Source organism: Musa acuminata, chromosome BXJ2-2 (assembly GCF_036884655.1).
Source record: "Musa acuminata AAA Group cultivar baxijiao chromosome BXJ2-2, Cavendish_Baxijiao_AAA, whole genome shotgun sequence".
NCBI classification, from domain to species: Eukaryota; Viridiplantae; Streptophyta; class Magnoliopsida; order Zingiberales; family Musaceae; genus Musa; species Musa acuminata.
The window spans coordinates 1781013-1802233 of record NC_088339.1 but is presented as its reverse complement, the minus strand read 5'-3'; the positions used below and the strand labels follow the sequence as shown (position 1 = coordinate 1802233).

The following is a 21221-nucleotide window of genomic DNA, read 5'->3' as shown; positions in this document are numbered from 1 at the left end:
ATTGAATATAGAGAGATAATATATACAATTTTACTAAACAGATTATTTTTGTGACTAGAATCTTGATCTATAGATCGTAAATGAATAAACTTTGGTAAGTATTTTATAAAATTGGTTTTAGAACTAAGATTATTTCTCTCCAAAAATATAATATTTCAAAAAAGGGACGACAGAGAACAAGACCTTTTTTTTTTTTTTTTTTGGAAAACTATCACTGGAGTCATAATCTGATCAGCAGAACAAGCAAATGAGAAAAAAATTCACATCCAAATGTTTTTCCTATGAATTATTATCTCTCAAGAATCTATCCTAGTGTAAATTAGTATGCTTAATTGCAAAAAATATTGAGTACTGAATTGTGTTGTGTTATAAGCTATATAAAATGTCAAATGCTATCTTTGTAGTGGTATGCTCATTCGCCATACAAAAAATAAATTTAACGTGTATCATACGATACATAATTCGCAGAAAAAAAAAACGAATTAATAAGAAACATCTTATCTTATTCCTTTAGCAATGGGAGCATAAGAGAGACCATGAAATGTGATCTTTCTTTTTTATATCTCTTCCCAAACTAAAATAGATTGCATAGTCCCAATATCAATAAACAACGTTAGATAAATCAGTTGTAAGAAATTTTACATTAGATTATAATGTGGTTCAATAATTTATATTTTAGTATAGAAAATTAGATCAATTACTATATATTTATATATATATTATATAGAAAACACGCCAAATAACTTTGAACAAAAGTACCTTTTTTGTATACTCATAGAATACTTATCTCGCTTACCCCCATAATGATTTGGAGCTGGAGATGGGCCTTACCAGTGGGTCCCACGTGGGCCCTCTCTCTATCCACTCACAATAAAGAACAATAAGTCAATCGGGTGTATAAAATTTTACATTAGCAACTTACTCAAATAAGATTTCGATTATCAAATTATATCGTTTTAAGTATTTATATATTTATCTAAAATTCAAATCGATTGGAGGTATTTTATTAAATTAGATATAAGAAATGGCCTCACCAATGGGTCCCGCTTGGGCCCTTCTATTTTCTATATATATATATATATATATATATATATATATATATATATATATACATTATGATTTGGATTTTTTATGCAAAATTGTGCGTGAAGGTTTTATGATGGATAATTAATGTCATTTGTTCCCGATGTAGTCAATCCAAATATCGGTATCGGGTGGTTCGTCTTAACTCGACCGATACAGAACCGTGACGGGCCGACTGATACAAAAGCGGCCGAACCCCCGGCCCGGACTTGGCTCAAGTGGAAGCTCTCAGCGCGTCCTGTTCTCTCTTTCTCACTCTAGGGTTTCGTCGGGAAGAGTCAGCGAGAGTCGACAGAACCCGAAGCGCGATTCGAACTGCCTGAGGTTTTATTCTCTCTGTTTTCTTCTTGAAGATCGGATCTTTATGTTCTTCTGCATTGTGCGATTGGCACACTTTTATTGTGGAAAACTCGCGGCTTTTTCTAACTGTTTAGGAGTTAGGGTTTTAAGGTTCGAGTACCCTGACGTTTTACTCTTCCCGCTGTGGTATTTTTTGCTTTTTATTCCCGAAGATTGGATCTTTGTGTACCTTACGTTCTCTTGCATTGTGCGATCGGCACACTCTTATTCTGGATTCTTTGCTGAACTGCTGATTCTTTTGCATTTGTTCGCGGTGGAGTGTATAGGATACTTCTTTTGCGTGTCAATTGATCTTCCCGTTCGTTCGGCTAAGTACTCCCGGGCGGTCGTTTTTGCTGATTGATGAGTTGGGAGTGAGACTTGCATGAAGACGCAAGATGCGTAAGGTTTATTCGGGAGGTGAAGCTATCAAATGAGCCAGGAATGTCTCGGCGTCTTTCTGTTCCCCCAAGACATGAAATTTGAGCCGTAAAAATTGTGCACGTGGAAACATTATTTTGATTGCCTTATCGATGGGATGCACATAAGGACTTTATGTTCCTTTAATGTGCTTCAAGAGTATATGATTCGAAATAGATCTTGTAGCGTAATCTTATGTCACCTGCGATCAGTTGGATTTGATTAGGACATTAGAGTAGATATTGTGACCATGTGGATCAGATATAGACCAACTAGGAGTGTTGTTGGTGTAAAAAGGTGTTCTTAAGTATCCTCTTCTACCAAACCCAAAGTTGTACTTTTTTTCTAATAAAAACTTTATCGTTCTTTACAATGGATGTTGACTGTTTTAGATCAGCAATATCATTGGTTTTTGGAGTGCATATTTACCAAAGACTTTTTTGGTTTAGTTGATCTTGGTTAGGAATGATAATAATGGGCAAGGTATGATTTCACCTGATTTAACCAACTACGAGTTACCTGAATCTGAAACAATCACATATATTTTAATCCAAACCTTTTGGAACTTGACTGAAGGGTGGTCATTCTCCAGTTTAAGCGGGTCATTCTCCCATCACATATCTGCTGCCATTGTTTTTTAACAGTAGAGTGACAACGTATAAGGTGCCAACAAATTTTACACTATTAATTCTTGAATCCAGCTACGTTGGCACCTGGAATTAAACCTGATCAACTAACTTGTCAAATATCTAAATCAAGACTCAGGTACCCTGCGACTCAAGTCCATCACCACCTAATTAAAGGTTAACCAAAGCCGGATTTAGCGAGTCGGATAGGCCTAAGTACTTGGAAAAGAAACCTGATCCATTGTAACCTATAATCTTGGTTGGTTTCTAAATTGTCTAGTTTGAATGAACTTTGGTCTATATGTCCTAACTGATAAAAAACAAAAACAGTTCAGGATATGCTTCTAAACTAGAAGTTACATTGCTTAGAATTTCTATCTCACTTTTTGGGGTTTTTTTCTGGGAAATTTGTTGGTCGGTGTCCACCAAAACTTAATTTCTGAATACTTTTTTGAATTTATTAGCTTTCTTGCATTTAACTTTATTATGAAAGACATACATTTGATCATATCATGATTGTGAACTCCAGTGTTTCTATTATCTGAACAATTTATATTTTAACTTACAGAAAAAGTACGGTAATAATTCATGAAGCTCAAAAGACATGAAAACTTGATCCAACTACTTCATTGGAATTTTTTTTTACTTTTACTTTCATCTAAGGTATTAAACTTACTTGAACACTAAATAGGTTTGGCAGCCTTTTCTACATTGTGACTGCTGTGCATGTGATTTGAAGAATTCAAAGTTACTTATGCTAAGTTAATCCTGTAAGCATTTTGAGATTCAAACAGGTGCATGGTCTTATTCTGTGACATGTGTTTCAAATAATCTAAAGTTATCTATTCTGGTGATCCTTTGTAAACATGCACAGAAAAATTGAGAATCGAAACCTGAACCTGATCATGATATTAATCTGTTTAAACCAAAAATGTAATTAGCCTTATGAAACATGTAAAACTAGTGAGACGAAAAAAAGTGAGTGGAAGGAAGTGATACACTCCATTGTTTAGAAAACATATCTGGTTGTTTGAGGCAGAAAATATGAACAAGAACCAGAGTCGTAATTAGCTTTTGAACTGATTTACCCATATTGTATGTGAAGAACATACCTTATCTTATCTATGTTTTTCATTTAGATTGCTTTAAAAATTAATGCCATACAACCACAAGTTCCATATTTATGCTAGTCACTCGGATAACTCAAACTTTAAAACTTTAAATGGTCTGTGCAATGTTCTGTTTCTACTTTTTTGATAGGATTAGAATATCAATAACTTTTCTTTTTAAAAAAAAAATTATATGGATGTAGAAGTGCTTTAAGTAGTCATGTAACCTATTATATGTAAGTGAATAACCAAAAAATCTGTACTAAATCCCCAAATATGTAATAGTATTATAGCCATGTATTCGTTATTTCACTCAATAGCTGAAACCACTGAATATATGTCAAATCTTCTCAAATTGCCATTTGCTTGAAAATTTCAAAATCCTATAAGTAGCAAACTCTCGAAGACTATTTGTCGAATTTTGGTCAATTCTGATTAATATCAATCAATTTCAGTCGAAATGGATCAAGTTGTTCCAGACTATTTCATTTTCACCTGAAACCCGGCCTCCTTTTCTATCTCAGATTTAGCTTCTTAAGTACCTCAAGAATGTTTTGAGGAAATTTTTGCATAATTTTAAGTGCAGATAGGTCCTCTTGGGTTTCAGTTAGTTCAAGTTAAATCTTAGGTCTACAATTGATTCATTCTGTTTTAAGTTTATCTTTTAAAATTCGTTTGGGGTTTTTATTTAATGTTTTATGTAAGTTCCCTATTCATGAAGATCAAGCTTTTAATTGTTATTATACTGCTGCAAATTATTAGTTAATCTTCTTTTATTTGTTTTGATTTGCCCTTCCTGTTTCATTTTGCAGTAGGCCAATGGAGGATGAAACTAATGTATGTTTTCTATTCTGAAGTTTCTGCACTTTGTCTTTTCTTGCATGGATATTTATACAGCATGGCATCTTCCCGAACTTATCGTTGTTTTATGTTATCTAAGGCTTATCAAAGTTTGATATTACTCATTTTGTTTTAGGGCATTTGAATATTGAGCTGGGAGATGATAGTCTTCATGCTATCTATAAATTTGCATAATAACTAAGATATTTTGAAGAGCTTCAAATAATAGATATATGATAGAATTTGCATACATGATTTTGTCTATTACTTCTTCTAAGTATGTAGAATATTCTTTTGTTTGATGGCAAATTCCATGGTTGAAACATAGAATACTTATGCTCATCTTTAGAATTAGTTATTCCAAGTATATGATCCTAAGCTATTATCCATCTGCGGTGAACCAATGTAATTTAACTTAATATATGTGTTTCAAGGTCTGGCATGTTTTGGCTCTAAATTCAGTTGAATGTGTTGAGAATATTTTATGTTCCGCGTTGTCACGAACGGTCGTTGTGCACCCACAACAACTCCGTTCAACGAACCGTTCGTCGCTCTCATCTACATGTACAGTTGCTTGGCAGAATGTTTTGGCTTGGTTTTAAGTCCTTTTGCTTGTAAAAATATAAGTTCGAACAAGTTGCAGCGCTACAGTGCAACCGCTCACCGAACCGAGCAAAACAGCCCCGTTTTCGCGTGCCACGGGCTGTTTTATGTAGCCCGTTGCTGCACGCGAAACGTCAGCCATCTCAGCACCCTGGAACCACTCGGGTGACACCATGGGGGATGGGGCTTCGGTATAGTGTCGGGCGTTGAACAATCTTTCACAAGTTCGTACGTTATATTGACGGGACTTGTTGTCGCGCCCGGCATCCGGTGAGCAGTTGTTTGTGGACTTGGAGCTATTCGTTCAACCCTCTAAAGTCCTTGTTTTTCTCCTCTCCCTCTTTTCTCTTATGCATGCAAGGTGCTCGTTGAATTGCTTGTAAAGCTTCTTCTTTTCACGAGACGTCGGGACTTGTCCGTCGCTCGTTCTTCGAACTAATCAACTTTCTCTTTTACAGGTCCTTCGGGACCTGCGAGAGGTTGCAAGTGGGCTGATCTTTGCGGATGTAAATCGCAAGGGCGAAGCGCGACTTAGGCAACGCAAGCTAAGTTCGCGTCTTTGCTACAAGGGTGCCTTGCGACTTAGGCAACGCAAGCTAAGTTCGCGTCTTTGCTACAAGGGTGCTTCACGACTTAGGCAATTCTAGCTAAGTCCGTGACATTGTGGTATCAGAGCGGGCAAGCACTTCGAGCGAGCAGCGAAGGAACTTCGCAATTTCGCCATGGCAAAGCATCGTAGTGAATCAAGCAAGACGGGGCAAATCGGACCCTTGCCCCAAGCAGCCGTAGGTGGGCTGCAAGTGCACACTCGCTCTCATGCTGTTGGAGCCGCTCAGGAGGAGCGCGGCAGCGAACATAATGAGCGAGAAGTTGGCTGCTCTCCGCGAGCGGAGGAAGCGCAATCTGGAGCGCCAACCGGGAAAAAGAGTCATAACGAGAGACTCACAACGGCGGAAACCCCCGCTTGGATGTTTTTGAAGCGAGCTTGGAGGAACTCTACTATGGCCAACGAAGGCTTATTGGGGTAGAAAGCTCGCAAGAAGAAGCGGAGTCCAGGATTGATAAGGTTGAGGCCCTAGTCGATCGATTGTCAGATGACGCCAAAGACTCCGTGCAACACCTGCAGGAAGTTGTGGCAGAACTCACTTCAAGGGTGACCATGCTCACAAGAGCACTAAATGCGGGAGGAAGCAACACCCGCGTTGCGTCGCCACAAAACTTGAGGGCACCTGAGCCTCATGGTTATGGAGGGGCCAGAGATGCCAAAGAGCTCGAGAATTTTCTGTTCGACATGGAACAATACTTCGAGCTACGAGGCCTGATTCTGAAGAAACCAAGGTTTTTATAGCAACAATGTATCTAAACGGAGATGCAAAACTTTGGTGGCGAACCCGTTGGTAGGAGATCCAACAAGGTCGGTGTCGAGTTGACACATGGGAGGACTTGAAACGGGAGTTGAGAACTCAGTTCCTACCAGAGGACATAGAGTTTGTCGCAAGAAGGAAGTTGAGACAGCTCCGCCAGAGTACTTTCATTCGAGACTACGTGAAGCAATTTTCTGCGCTAATGCTGGACATACAGGACATGTCCGAGAAGGATAAGCTGTTCAGCTTCCTCGATGGTTTGAAGTCATGGGCTCAACAAGAACTACATTGAAGGAATGTCGCCGATGTGATCGGGGCAATTGCTGCCGTAGAAAGGCTCACCGACTTTGTTTCCTCTGAAGACCCGGGAAAAAGGAAACAATCTTCGAGCAATCGCCCTCCAAAATATTCTCGAGAGAATGAGCTCGGGGGCGAACAAAGGAAGAAGAGGTCCCACAAAGGACTAAGCCTGAAAGACAAGGCCCCAAAACCTGGTGGATGCTTCTTATGCGGAGGGCCGCACATGGTAAGGGAGTGCCCACAAAAACAGGCACTCGATGCTTTAACAGCTTTCATCCACCCCCCAGATCGGACAAGGGCAAGGCTGTCGCTCTTTATTCAAGTAGTTCTGAATCCAGCAACGACGGTGAGGAGTCACAAAGACTCCGGATGGGAGCAATGCGTTTGTTGAATGTCATGCGGGGTCAAGTGGGGGAGAACACGAAGACAAGGCTACAAAAAGCAGGAAGTGGTGAGCTGATGTACGTAGACATCAAGCTCAATGGCCAAACAACCGAACTCGGAGGCCAAGCAAATCTTCGGGTTGGCAAAGGGAGTTCCCATCAAGATCGGAACATGGAGCAGGAGCACAAACATGATGGCGGTGCCACTAGATGACTTCCAAGTGATTCTTGGAATGTAATTTATGCACGCGGCGAAGTTGGTGCCAATGTCGTTCCTTAACTCCCTATGTGTGATGGGAGGTGACGATCCCTGTGTGGTTCCCATCTCTCGGAGAGGAGCCAGGGAACCCCAACATATATCGGCATTACAATTGAAGAAAGGGGTGCGAAAAGATGAATTAACATTCGTGGCTGCTATGGAGCTAGAGCCACTCGACGAGAAGGCCATTCATGAACTTGCTGTGGTGGCGAACATCCTGAAAGAATTCAATGACGTTATGCCACCCGAGTTGCCAAAGACTCTTTTGCCATGCAGAGGCGTGGATCACAATATCGAGCTGGAGCCGGGAGTGAAGCCTCCAGCGAGACCACTCTACCGCATGCCCCAGCCAGGGTTGGCAGAACTCATAAAGCAGTTAGGTGAACTGCTAAGTGGTGGTCTCATCCGCAGTTCTAAAGCACCATTCAGAGTTCCAGTTCTCTTCCAGAAGAAACAAGATGGGAGCCTCCGACTATTTGTTGATTACCAGGCTCTCAACAAAGTGACAGTAAAGAACAAGTATCCCATCCCGCTCATCGCAGACTTGTTCGACCAGTTGGGTAAAGCTAAGTATTTCTCAAAACTCGACCTTCGGTCGGGGTATTGGCAGGTGCGCATTGCTAAAGGCGACGAAGCGAAGACTACCTGCGTGACCAAGTATGGAGCGTTTGAGTTCTTGGTGATGCCTTTCGGCTTAACCAACGCTCTAACCACGTTCTGCACTCTCATGAACCAGCTATTCAAGGAGTATTTGGATAAGTTCGTAGTGTCTACTTAGACGATATCGTCGTCTACAGTTAAACGCTCGAGGAGGATGTCAAGCACCTTCGGACAATCTTCAAGGTTCTCAGGGAGAACACTTTGTTCGTGAAAAGGGAGAAATGCTACTTTGCTCAAACGGTGATCTTATTCTTAGGGCATCAAATCGGTGATTGCTCTATTCGGATGGACAAATCGAAGGTACAAGCGGTTGCGGAATGGCAAACTCCAAAGAAGGTGCCAGAGTTGAGATCCTTCCTTGGTTTCGTCAACTACTATCGACGCTTCATAGCGGGGTATACGAAGCGTGCAACTCCACTGACGGAGTTCCTGAATGAGTAGCCTTGGAGGTGGTTTGATAAATGTGAAATTGCATTTCAAGATCTGAAGGCTGCTGTGTTGGAAGAACTAGTGCTCAAATTGTCAGACTATGGGGAGCCCTTCGAAGTCCATACATATGCTTCAGATTTCGCTATTGGGGGAGTACTCATGCAGGAGGGTCATCCGGTGGCCTATGAGAGCCGCAAACTCAATGAGACCGAGCAGCGGTATCCGGTGCACGAGAACGAGATGACAACGGTGATCCACTACCTACGAGTTTGGCGACACTACCTTCTTGGATCGCGATTTGTACTAAGGACAAACAACATCGCTTTGAGCTATTTCCAAACTCAGAAGAAACTCTCCCCAAAGCAGGCACAATGGCAGGACTTCCTGATTGAGTTTGATATGGCAATGGAGTATAAGCCCGAAAAGGCGAATGTCGTGGCCGATGCATTGAGTCGGAAAGTGAAGCGTATGAATATCGTACAATTGGAGGGCAGAGGCCAAGCAAGTCAGTTGCACTCCAACTTCCTTTCCAGGATCAGGGATGGACTTTACAGTGATCTCCAGACAGAAGCCCTGATACAGCTCATTAAAGAAGGCAAGACACGACGGTTTTGGGTCCAGGAGGAACTCGTTTACACCAAAGGGAATAGAGTCTATGTTCCTCGAGTGGACAATCTGAGACATGAACTCTTAAGAGAGTGTCACGATTCCCTTTGGGCTAGACACCCAGGCATTCATAGAACCTTGGCTCTCGTGGAGAGGGCCTTCTATTGGTCGAAGATGGGGACTGATGTGGAGGAATATATTCGAACGTGCCTCACTTGCCAACAAGACAAGGTGGAGCAACGGAAGCCTGTGGGACTTTTGGAGCCGTTGCCCATACCAGAAAAGCCGCGGGAGAGCATTTCCTTGAACTTCATATCAAGCTTGCCCGCAGTAGGGGGACTCAGATCGATACTCGTGGTGGTCGATCGATTTTCGAAGTATGCAACTTTCATTGCTGCTCCCCTACACCGCTCAGCAGAGGAAGCGGCCAAGCTGATGATGAAGAATGTGGTGAAGTATTGGGGAGTCCCGCACAATATCATTAGTGATCGAGACGCTCGGTTCCTAGGACGATTCTGGACCGAGCTATTCAAATTGTTGGGGTCGAAGCTATACTTCTTCACCAGCCTCCACCCCCAGACGGATGGCCAGACAGAAAGGATAAATTCGCTCCTAGAGCAATATCTTCGGCATCACGTGAGTGCCAACCAACGAGATTGGGTGAAGTTGTTGGACATTGCCCAATTCTCCTACAACTTGCAGCGGAGCTTTGCATCCAATAAAAGCCCCTTCGAGATCATTACAGAGCAACAACCGTCAACTCCTTACACCATGGTAATTGGGTATACTGGGAGTAGTCCGTCAGCCTACCACTTTGCAAGGGAGTGGCACCGAAATGCAGATATTGCGCGGGCTTACTTGGAGAAAGCGGCAAAAAGAATGAAGAAGTGGGCAGACTTGGGAAGGCGACCTGAAGAGTTCAAAATCGGCGATTTGGTGTTGGTCAAGCTTCAACCATGTCGGCAGTTGTAACTGCCGGCGTGGTTCAAAATTCACAATGTTCTTCACGCCAGCAACTTGAAAGCCTACCACTCGGATCCGCAAGATGCTTCCCGAAGTGTTCCAACTCGGTTACCCCCCACCACAGCCTCCTGCGAGAAGCGAGTTGAAACCATTTTGGCGGACCGCAAGATAAAGCTACCCACTGGAGCTGAGCAGACCAAGTACTTGGTGAAGTGGCGAAAGCTTCCCCGAACTGAAGCCGGTTGGGAGCCTGAAGACACCCTACGACATGAAGAAGCAATCGTCAACAACTATCAACAAGCATCGACGAGGGCGCCGACAGTTTGAGTGGGGGAGAATGTCACGAACGGTCATCGTGCACCCACAACAACTCCGTTCAACGAACCGTTCGTCGCTCTCATCTATATGTACAGCTGCTTAGCAGCATGTTTTGGCTTGGTTTTAAGTCCTTTTGCTTGTAAAAATGTAAGTTCGAATAAGTTGCAGCGCTACAGTGCGATCGCTCACCGAACCGAGCAAAACAGCCCAAAACAGCTCCGTTTTCGCGTGCCACATGCTGTTTTCTGCTGCCTGCTGCTTCACGCGAAACGTCAGCCATCTCAGCACCCTGGAACCACCCGGGTGGCACCATGGGGGATGGGGCTTTTGTATAGTGTCGGGCGTTGAACAATCTTTCGCAAGTTCGCACGTTACCTTGACGGGAACTTGTTGTCGCGCCCGGCACCCGGTGAGCAGCTGTTTGAGGACTTGCAGCTGTTCGTTCAACCCTCTAAAGTCCTTGTTTTCCTCCTCTCCCTCTTTTCTCTTGTGCACGTAAGGTGCTCGCTGAATTGCTTGTAAAGCTTCCCTTTTTCGCGAGACGTTGGGACTTGTCTGTTGCTCGTTCTTTGAACTAATCAACTTTTTCTTTTACAGGTCCTTCAAGACCTGCAAGAGGTTGCAAGTGGGTTGATCTTTGCGGACACAAATCGTAAGGGCGAAGCACGACTTAGGCAACGCAAGCTAAGTTCGCGTCTTTGCCGCAAGGGTGCCTCGCAACTTAGGCAACGCAAGCTAAGTTCGTATCTTTGCCGCAAGGGTGCCTTACGACTTAGGCAATTCCAGCTAAGTCCGTGACAACGTGTCCTCTTGTATGCTAGTATTACTATGCCTACAACAGTATGCTTGGTTCAGAGTGAATTTGCTAATAAATGCAGGTCTAGGTGGAAGGTCTAGGCAATATTTTACCAATTACAGAAATGATATAGGTACTTTTGTAAATGCAGCTAGTCAGGGATCTTTTATGTGTTTTCAACTTCGTTTGCTTGTCTGAATAAGATGACATCAAAAATTGCTAGATCCAGCAGCGTGATTTATGATTCATTTGTGAATATTATCTGCAGTATCATTTCCTTAAGATGAGCATGATGCAGGGAATACAGAGGGTAAATGGTCTTTATGTGTGTTTTTAGGCAAATGGCAACACAGCTTCTAATCTATTGAGCTCAAATATCATTGATGTTGAAAAATCACATAATTCATGCATTTTGTTGATACAGGTCACCGTAAAATGTGATTACAGCTTAAAAGCTTGTAGGACTGACTAGTGATTTTTTTGTGACTTCCTACATCAATTTCCTCCCCTCGACTAGTATAGCTGGAATTGACAAGCTGTGTCTCTTGCATGATCTTTCACATTCCAGAACCAGAGTTTTGAAACTATGATGTCATTCATAGATGGTCTTTAAGTTTGCTTGCTAATAAATTACATCTTTTCACTGGCAAAGGTGTTTGATTAGTTATTTTAACATTTTAAACTTATATGTTCAGGCCAAGAAAGAAGAGGAGGAATTCAACACAGGACCTCTCTCTGTTCTGATGATGAGTGTCAAAAATAATACACAGGTACGAGGAGAACTATTTTTGTTAATGTGGGGGTAGGGAAGAGAACTATTTTTGTAATTATAGATCACTTGTATTAGTGTATGTTGGTAACTTGTTTCATAGATGAGGCTATTTAAATTGATGCATAATTGAGTTATTCTTCTGCATTGTACAAGATTATGTAGAAAGAATTTGCGGATATCTTGACAGCATTACCTTTCTAGGAAAAGTTTGGTTGCAGATGATGGCAAATGATGGGGCACATTATTTGGCAATTGTTTAAATGCAAGACAACCAAAATATCATCCTTTTTTATTTTGTTTACTGACTTTTAGTTACAGAACGTCTTCAGTTGGCATCGAATGCTTGTCATGAATAATATCTTATTTTAGAATTTAGCATGTAATTAGGCAGCTATACTGAAACTTTGCTGCAACAGGTGCTTATCAATTGCAGGAACAACAAGAAGCTACTTGGCCGTGTAAGAGCTTTTGATCGCCACTGTAACATGGTTCTTGAAAATGTTAGGGAAATGTGGACCGAGGTAACTTACTAAATAATTTCACCAGTCGTCTCATTCCAGCATTTTCTATAACTTTTTTTTTTAATCATTGCAGATACCCAAGACAGGCAAGGGAAAGAAGAAAGCACTTCCAGTCAACAAGGATAGATTCATCAGTAAGATGTTCCTTCGAGGGGACTCTGTCATCATTGTACTCAGGAATCCCAAGTGAGGATCTGAGATTCAATGAGGGAATGGCATGTCATGTAGTGCATATTATCAGGTACTGATAAGTTTGTACGGTAAGAGAAGGATGTCTGGAACTGTTAGCTTGCTTTGGGGCTGGCTAGAAGATAAAACAAACTTTTAATGTGCTGAATCTTTTTTTTTAATGTACTGTGTTGAATACAGTAGATGAGAGTGGACTCAGAGATCAAAATGATGATTTGCTATGGATGCCGATTATATATATATTTTTTTAATGATGATTTGTTATGATGCAGATTCTTCATCACCACCCCGGTGCATCTGCTGATGACTTGCATGATGATACTCTTTAATGTTCATGGAAATCGCAGTTTTGTCCGTCATTCCTCGGAGAGTGATGGCAGATTGTTCTCGATAAGGTAGCATGAGTAGTCTGAAGTGACAAATAATACTTTCATGGCAACACAGATTTGGTATTGTTTCCTAGAGATGGCCGACAAATTGGATTTGCATGAAGCAAATTAGGTTGTGTTATCTATCACATCGTCAGGCAGAATAATGGTCAATTATAAGAGGCGGTCAGTTGGATTTTGGAATGGCTTATTATGGTAACATTAATTGACAACAGAGAAAAAGGATAAAAGCGTTGAAATTGTTTGTTAAATGGTCATTGTATCACAGGAAAGACCACTGTTATTGAGTTGCATTATATTCAGGACGTGTGTCATAATGTATGTTGTACAGACAAACGAACAACATTACACACCCTTTGTTTATCGTATCGTATCCCTCTGCACAAAACCTTGTTTATCGTATCGGAGATAAGAAGCTCGGAGCTTCGCTGCTGATAGAAACGCAAAGCATGGAGTGGATTGGAAGAACATGAAGAGTCCACTTTTGGCCACAAATGAAGGAAAAATTAAGTCGCGGTTCTAATCATATCAAAACATCCCATTCCAATCCCTCTTTTCGATCACAGGTGGAGGAGACACACACTAAAAAGCATCCATCCGATTTCTCCACATCATGGATTCAGAGTGGAGGAGGGGGTCCAGGCTGAAACAGTGGTGGGCAGCAACTCGTAAACAATCCACAGCAGCAAAGACACCACAGGCTGCAATTTTTTGTTTTTTGTTTTTGGAGGAAGAGACCAACCAAATGAGCAAAATGTCCACATGGTATGCCAGAAAGATGAAGAGCGACTGGTAGTGTGGTACAATAATACTCACCATGAATCCAGAATGCCTGCTGGTGGTGGTGGTGGTGGTGGTGCAGGTGGGAGGAATGGCACCTCGGGATCAAAAGGAGCAGGAGATGGTGGATCCATCAGAGGCTACAAGAAGAAGTGAATCAAAATGACGCAGATGACATGCAGCTCAAATATGAATCTTGATCTCGCACCAACTACCTCCCAAACCATTCCGCTCCAGCTAACAGTCGGTGCTTTGCTCAGATGCTAACAACCAGTCATAAGAAGCAGCTAAAAGCCCAATACATTTTGAAGAAGAAGAAAAAGAATATATATATATATATATATATATATATATATATATATATATACATATATATATATATATATATACATATATATATATATATATATACATATATATATATATATATATACATATATATATATATACATATACATATATATACATATATATATATATACATATACATATATATACATATACATATATATACATATATACATATACATGTATATATATACATATACATGTATATATATACATATACATGTATATATATACATATACATGTATATATTATATATATATATATATAGTAAGATTCATGACATAAATTTGTGTTTTGCATAATAGGAAATGGCTTCAGGAGAAAAATTTTTATATTTTAGAATTTTCACAAATATCGTCCTCTATATAAATAATAATACTGATAGTGAGGTTTTATCCTTTTCGAATATCCAAAATATCATCTGATAAAAAAAAATTTTCTATCGAAATCTATCTAACGAAATTGGTAACCATATCAATAACCATGTCATGACTCGTCTTTTTTCTAATTATCATTATTTCATAATAAATAAAGACAAATATCACACGAGTCTAAGGCTAAGTGAGAAAAAAAAAATCAAGATTTTATCATCTTATATATATTTTTAAAAATATATCAAAATATTCTTAATTCCTATTAAAATTACTCATCTCTCATCTAAGGCTAATTACTTATAATTGTCATTTGGAGTTTCCTATTTGTAGCATGCAAAGCTGAAGTAGTTTTGTTGTGGCATTTGGTAGCCCCTCATCTCTTTCTTTTTTGATGTACATCTTCTCCTCTCCAATTTGCAAATGACCTGCCAATCCTCATTCATGTGCACACTGGTTTTTGGACTGCAAATGGAGCTGACCTTATCCATGAGAGTCAGCTCCTCCCACTCCCTGCCATCTCTCCTTCTTCCCTCATGCCAACCAACCACATTGTCAAAGACTCAACTCATTCATGGCACAAATGGGAGGTTGTTATCTAATCACCAACAAGTTGTCTACTACTCCTGTTTAACATTTTATATTACAAGTGGTGGGATCAAAGGGACCCATTGTTAGGTTTATAGTGTGGTGGGGGTGGGGGAGAAGAAATTGTCCCTGCCATTATTTTCCTTCTGTTGGTGAGCAGCTTTGCACACCAAACTCCTACCACTTGGAAATTGGAAGCTAACCTTTCTCAAACCTTGACTCTGTACCTAAATTGCTTGGTTGGTGGGAATTTCTCAAGGCCACAAAGATTTTTCAAAGCATGAATTCTTAACACAATAATACTATCCATGGATAATTTCTCTCGCCCTTCACCAGGTCAAGATTTGTGTAATTTGGACTTCAATTTTTTTTTTTTATGCGTGTTTCAGATCTATTAAATTAATAATTCAGTTATTTTATTGAGTCGGGTCATATGATAAATAACATCAAAATTGTCGTCGGTGAGGGATGTAAGTGTCTAAGAACTACTGAAGGGGATTTGAGATGATTTATATGGCTTGATGAATCTATTATTATTAATTTGATGATAAATATTTTGAGTCACTAATTCAGATTCATCAAATTAACGAGTCAATTATCTCTTCACGTTGGATCGTGATAGCTCGTTTGGTGGAAATTTTCCAAATGATGAATGTTCAAAGATAGCAATGTTATTCACATGCACTTTTGAATGCTCAAACATAGCAATGCTATTCACAAGCAATTTTTTTCACCTTTTGACTACTCTAAAGTTTATGAAATGTGGGCTTAAAAGGAGTAGAGTTTTAGGATTATTAAGTCAATGGATAGCTATTCTATTCTATTGTCAAATCATGATAAATGACATCAAAGCTAATGCTAATGAGAAACTTAAATAGCAAAGACAACCAAGATGCAGCTGGAAACGAATTGAGATGGTTGGTTTATATGGTCAGATGAGGAATTAAAGTCATCATAAAAAGTTCGAGAGAATTATTACATCAGGAGGAAAAATAAATTAAATACTTAGAGAAGGATAAACCAAATTGATTTTTTAGAAAAAAAAAGTAATTAATATAATAAATTTATGAAAACTATATAAACCTAATGTAGAGTTTTTGAAGTTGTAAAAACTTTTAAGTAAAAAATAGAATATTATGCTTTTTCCTAATCTTCCGTTACATGATAGTTCTATCTCTTATTCCTATCTATTTCAACATTTGGTATGACTTCTTCCCCACGCACCATTTAACTTTAAATTCCTAGATTAACAAAAAAAAATTATGATATATGATGCATCCAAATGAAGATACTTCTAGGCTCCCAAAATATATGTGAGTTTATAAAAAATTGATTTGTTGAATCAAATCTAGTAGAAGAAAGGGCAATGAATACAAAGCAAGAAAACAACTCAAAGATAGAAAAAGGAAGGAGAAAAATGTTTTATTCACGATCTACCAAGTACTTGGATGATACAATATTCGAGATCATCGCTCTATCAAATACTTCAAAAGAGGTTTAGGAAATACTTCAAAAAATATTTAGTAGTGTGAATAAGGTAAGAAACCTTCGTCTACAAGTTTTACGAGCCGTGTTTGGAAAATTATAATAAGGTACTTCTGAATCTATTTCTAATTGCTTCTCAAAAATCATTTCTATTGTTCATGAGATGAAATGGTGAACAAATAAATAATCAAAAAATAATAAAAAATACTAAAATTTCTAAATCCAAAGTTTGATTTTATTGCTATAGCGATTGAAGAGTCTAAAGATTTAGAACAAATATCTTAAAACAACTAATGAGTTCTCTTCAACTTACAAAAAGAGGAGAAGAAAAATCTATAGAGCAAGCACTATAAACCAAGCTTACTCTTGAATACAAAGGTGAATCAAAGATATGTATAGACTATTAAGATGAAAGATATGACTCTTTCAATTCATGATAAAAATAAAACATTAATCTCATATATGAAAATAGGGAAGAACAAAATGTTTCATTTGTATTTATGTATTTTTGATTAGTCAAATTATTTTAAAATTGATATTAAGGATATTTCTACCTTATGACATCTTAGATATACTCATTTAAATTTGAAGGCTTTAAAACTTTTATAAAAGTATAATATGATGACATAAATGCTAAGAATTGATCCCCCATTAAAATTATATGAAATATATGTTATGGGTAAGTAAGAAAGAAAGTCTTTCAAAGTCAAAAGCACAAAAAAATAAAGCATCCACTTGATCCAGTGCACTTAAATGTTTGTGGCCATATTAGTCTAGTATTTTCTTACATTCACTAAGAAACATGTATTTTCTTACATTCACTAATGATCATAGTGACAAAACTTAAGTTTATATGTTAAAGAAAAATAAAGAAGCTTTATATATGTTAAAGAAAAATAAAGAAACTTTAGGCAAATTCAAAGAATTTAAGAATTTGGTTAAAAGTCAAAATGGTTGTAAAATTAAATATTTACGAAAAAATAGAATGGTGAATATATATCAAATAAATTTAAAAGCTTTTATAGAAATAATAAAATTTTACATTAATTCATCATTCCTACACACCTCAATAAAATGACATCTTAGAAAGAAAAAATATGACTATACTTAATATGATCCGATGCATGTTAAAGGAAAAAAGAATTCCTAAAGAATTTTGGGGAGATGCTATTTCTTGTACAGTTTATTTATTTAACATATTTTTAATAAGATGAATTGATAATATTACACTAGAAGAAATATGAAGCTTACATAAATGAAGAGTCGATCATTTGAGAATTTTTTAAAGTGTTATATTTGCTAAGATACCAAAAGAAAAGAGAACAAACATTGAGGATAAAAGTTAGAAATATGTCTTGTTTGGTTATAAACTCCGTAATCTTATCACAGGTAAAGTTATAATGTCAATGTTGAGTTTCATGAATAACAGAATCGGAATTGGAAAAATAACGAGCACATAAGAAAGTTATATATTCAGAAAAGGATGATATAATATAAGCAAGTATCGAAGAGTTTTTGTCTAAATCATAACCTAGATCGATTAGGTCACATGATTCAAGAAATCCAACTATAAGAAGGACAAGAATGATTTAGGAGCATGTGACTCAAAGGATTAATACTAACAATAATAAACTTTTTTTTTTTTTTTTTTATAAGAGATGACTCATTAACCTTCAAAGAAGCTATGAATGAGAATATTCATGCTATTAACAAAAATAATACATAGGAGCTTACTACACTTCCAAAAGATCACAAAGTGGTCGGTGTTAAGTAAATTTTTAAAATAAAAAGAAATAAACAAAGGGAAGCGGAGAAATATAATATCTAATTAGTTGCAAAAGAGTACAAATGATAATATGGGATCGAGAAGTATTCACATTAGTTATTCGATAGGAGATTATAAGATTTCTTATTTCCCTAGCGACTCAAATAAAATAAAAAATTTACAAATGGATATTAAATTAGTAATTTTTTAATGAAGATTTTGAAGAATAGATATATGTTCAACAACCTCATGGTTTTATTACTTATGAACAAGAAGATATTATATATAAGTTAAAAGAGCTCTTTATGGGCTTAAACAAGCCCCATGAGCATGAAATTCTCAGATAAATATTTATTTTATTCAAAATAATTTTTCTAAATGTCCACATGAACATGCTCTCTATATGAAATTTAATTTTGTTGGAGATATCATATTTGTATGCTTATATATAGATGATTTAATTTTTACAAGTAATAATATCTCCATGATTAAAGATTTTAAGCACTATATGAAGAAGGAGTTTGAGATGACTGACTTGGGCCTAATGACTTATTTCCTCGGTATTGAAGTTATACAAAACAATGAAGGAATTTTCATCTCATAAGAAAATTATGCAAAGGAGATAGTAATTGAGTATAAAATATTTTATTTATCATCTAAAAGAATCAAGCTCATTGGATATAGTGATAATAATTGAGCGAGAAGCTACGATGATCGAAAGAGTACAATTGGATTTATATTTTATTTTGGTGAAACATTCATATAATCTTAAAAAAAAAAAAGCATATTGTTGCTATATCAAATTGTGAAGTAGAATATATAATAGCTTTTTTTATATTTATTATGTAATATGACTAAGAGGACTACTCCAAAAACTTCATATGTGAGAAATCAATTAAGATTATGTTAATAATAAATTAGTTATTGCTTTAGCTAAGAATTCCAGTCTATCATGAAAGATCGAAGCATATTAATATAAGATTTCATTTATAAGAGATTCATGTCAAAAATAAAAAAGTGGAGCTACTTTATGTCAAGACAAGTTAACAAGTGGTCGATATACTTATAAAACCTCTCAAATTTAAAATATTTCAATAACTTTGAAAGAAACTTAGTATGTTAGCTAGAATAAGTTTAAGGGGAGAGAACATTCAAATTAAACTTGAGAGAGATTTATTATATCAAGAGGAGAAATAAATTAAATGCTTATAGAAGGACAAACCAAATTGACTATTGACTCTTGAATTTAAAAAAAAAAAATTATTTTAAATATAATTAATGTATCTATGGAACAATATAAATCATATGTTTGGTAAAGTACTTTGAAGTTGTAAAGAATGTTTGTGTAATAGTTTTATCTCTTCTTTTTATCTATTTTTAACATCGATTACTATTAATTTGACTATAAATATTTTGAGTTAAGATGGGAGGAAATTTGTACTGAGCATAACAAAGGGATGTGATTCAGAAGATTTGAGTTGGCAGGAAGTTCGGCAGCATGCTGCTTAAACTTTCTGACTTGAAAATAAAATCATGCATCAAAACTATCGATAACTATGTGGTCGATAATTCAATGTCCGATGGGATCAAAACCAGATGACGGAGACGTTCCAAACATGAACATTAAAATCCCTTTTTCTTATTCTGTAGAAACAAGAAGTACGAGGAGAATCTTCCATTGGGATGTCTGAATTCCTTTGTTACTGATCCCAAATGGAACGTTGATCGCCATTTTATTGTGACAGATCCCAAAGAGGGGGCAGAAACCTTGTCGTAGTTGTGCACTTATCATCGTGCTAAGTATCTAATGAGAAGAAGATGTTAGTAAAGATCATGATTATTGATTGATAGCATAAAAGATCAATTTTGAACAATAATTTCTCGACTAACTATCTTTTATTAGGTGACCGATGATTTATCATTCGAAAGAACTCCCATCAAGAATCAAACCCATCATCATCATCATCGTACTAAAATAACTTAATCATGAAAATGTCATCGCAACTTATCGAGATCGAAAGCTCAACCACGATCATGAGTAATTCAATAATTGGTACATATGAACTATGAGTAATTCAATCAATCCTTGTTTAAGTGACTTTTGACCGTCAAAGATTCAGGTTAATCTTACAACTAGACTGAAGCTACGGTCCAAAGATTCAGGAACGAGCTGTATAAAAAACTCGGTGAGCTTATGGAATCAATCGCATGGTTAAGATGAGACACGTATGCCATTCCCCACACGAGCATGTGAGCATAATTAGCTCCATCAATTGGATCTCGTCTTGATTGTTACATCCCCTTCGATCCAAAGCAATTTGGCAGCCATCTCTCACCTACTACATGGAGAGGAAAGAGAGACAAAGAGAGGTTGGTGTAGACAATGACATATGTGGTAGCTCAACAATGCTCGGAGCCTTTTCCTTTTTTTCCCAACTAATTTCACTTTATTATTAATTAATAATTTAAGTATCCACTTATTTATTAATTCTGTATCAAATTTTATTAATAAAGACCATGATTCAGTTTAAGCAAACGGAATGGCAATGGATATCTAAATTTGATCTGAATGATAAAATGTGAGGGTGAGATTCAGTGCCTAAATCATGTCATGGAGTGTTAACCGGCTAAGTTAATTGGTGTCATCGTCTTCGATCAATACGATACTATATGTTATATATATATATATATATATATATATATATATATATATATATATATATATATATTTATTTATTTATTTATTTATTTATATTTTAGAGGTGATTATTTTTTTAATTATACTATTTCTAAAATTCATTATACCACGAAAACAAAAAACATAGAAGAAAAGCCAAAGTAGATAGAAGAAATGGTGAGGAAAAATGATTGCATGATTACACATCCCCTTGCGATCCCACCAACGCCTCGCGCC

General features: G+C 37.3%; 1 protein-coding gene and 1 long non-coding RNA gene across 3 annotated transcripts; one reads left to right on the top strand and one right to left on the bottom strand.

Moving 5' to 3' along the window:
• Positions 1 to 1282: 1282 nt before the first annotated feature.
• On the top strand, positions 1283 to 13220 carry LOC104000878 (uncharacterized). 2 transcript variants are annotated; one of them, XR_010484319.1, is made up of 6 exons: positions 1283 to 1407; positions 4390 to 4414; positions 11794 to 11868; positions 12287 to 12391; positions 12465 to 12632; positions 12853 to 13220. XR_010484319.1 is itself a non-coding variant. In XM_009423025.3 (5 exons), exons 2-5 carry the CDS (start codon positions 4397 to 4399, stop codon positions 12579 to 12581), a joined length of 315 nt encoding a protein of 104 aa, XP_009421300.1. In that variant the 5' UTR covers positions 1283 to 1407; positions 4390 to 4396; the 3' UTR covers positions 12582 to 12762. The 2 variants fall into 2 exon arrangements, 1 of the variants encoding a protein (XP_009421300.1); XM_009423025.3 differs by lacking the exon at positions 12853 to 13220 and having other exon boundaries at positions 12465 to 12762.
• Positions 13221 to 13464: 244 nt separating this feature from the next.
• On the bottom strand, positions 13465 to 13912 carry LOC104000871 (uncharacterized). Its single transcript, XR_672879.3, has 2 exons — positions 13786 to 13912; positions 13465 to 13670 (listed from the first exon to the last, which is right to left on the bottom strand). It is a non-coding gene; the product is annotated as an uncharacterized LOC104000871 (long non-coding RNA).
• Positions 13913 to 21221: the final 7309 nt, after the last annotated feature.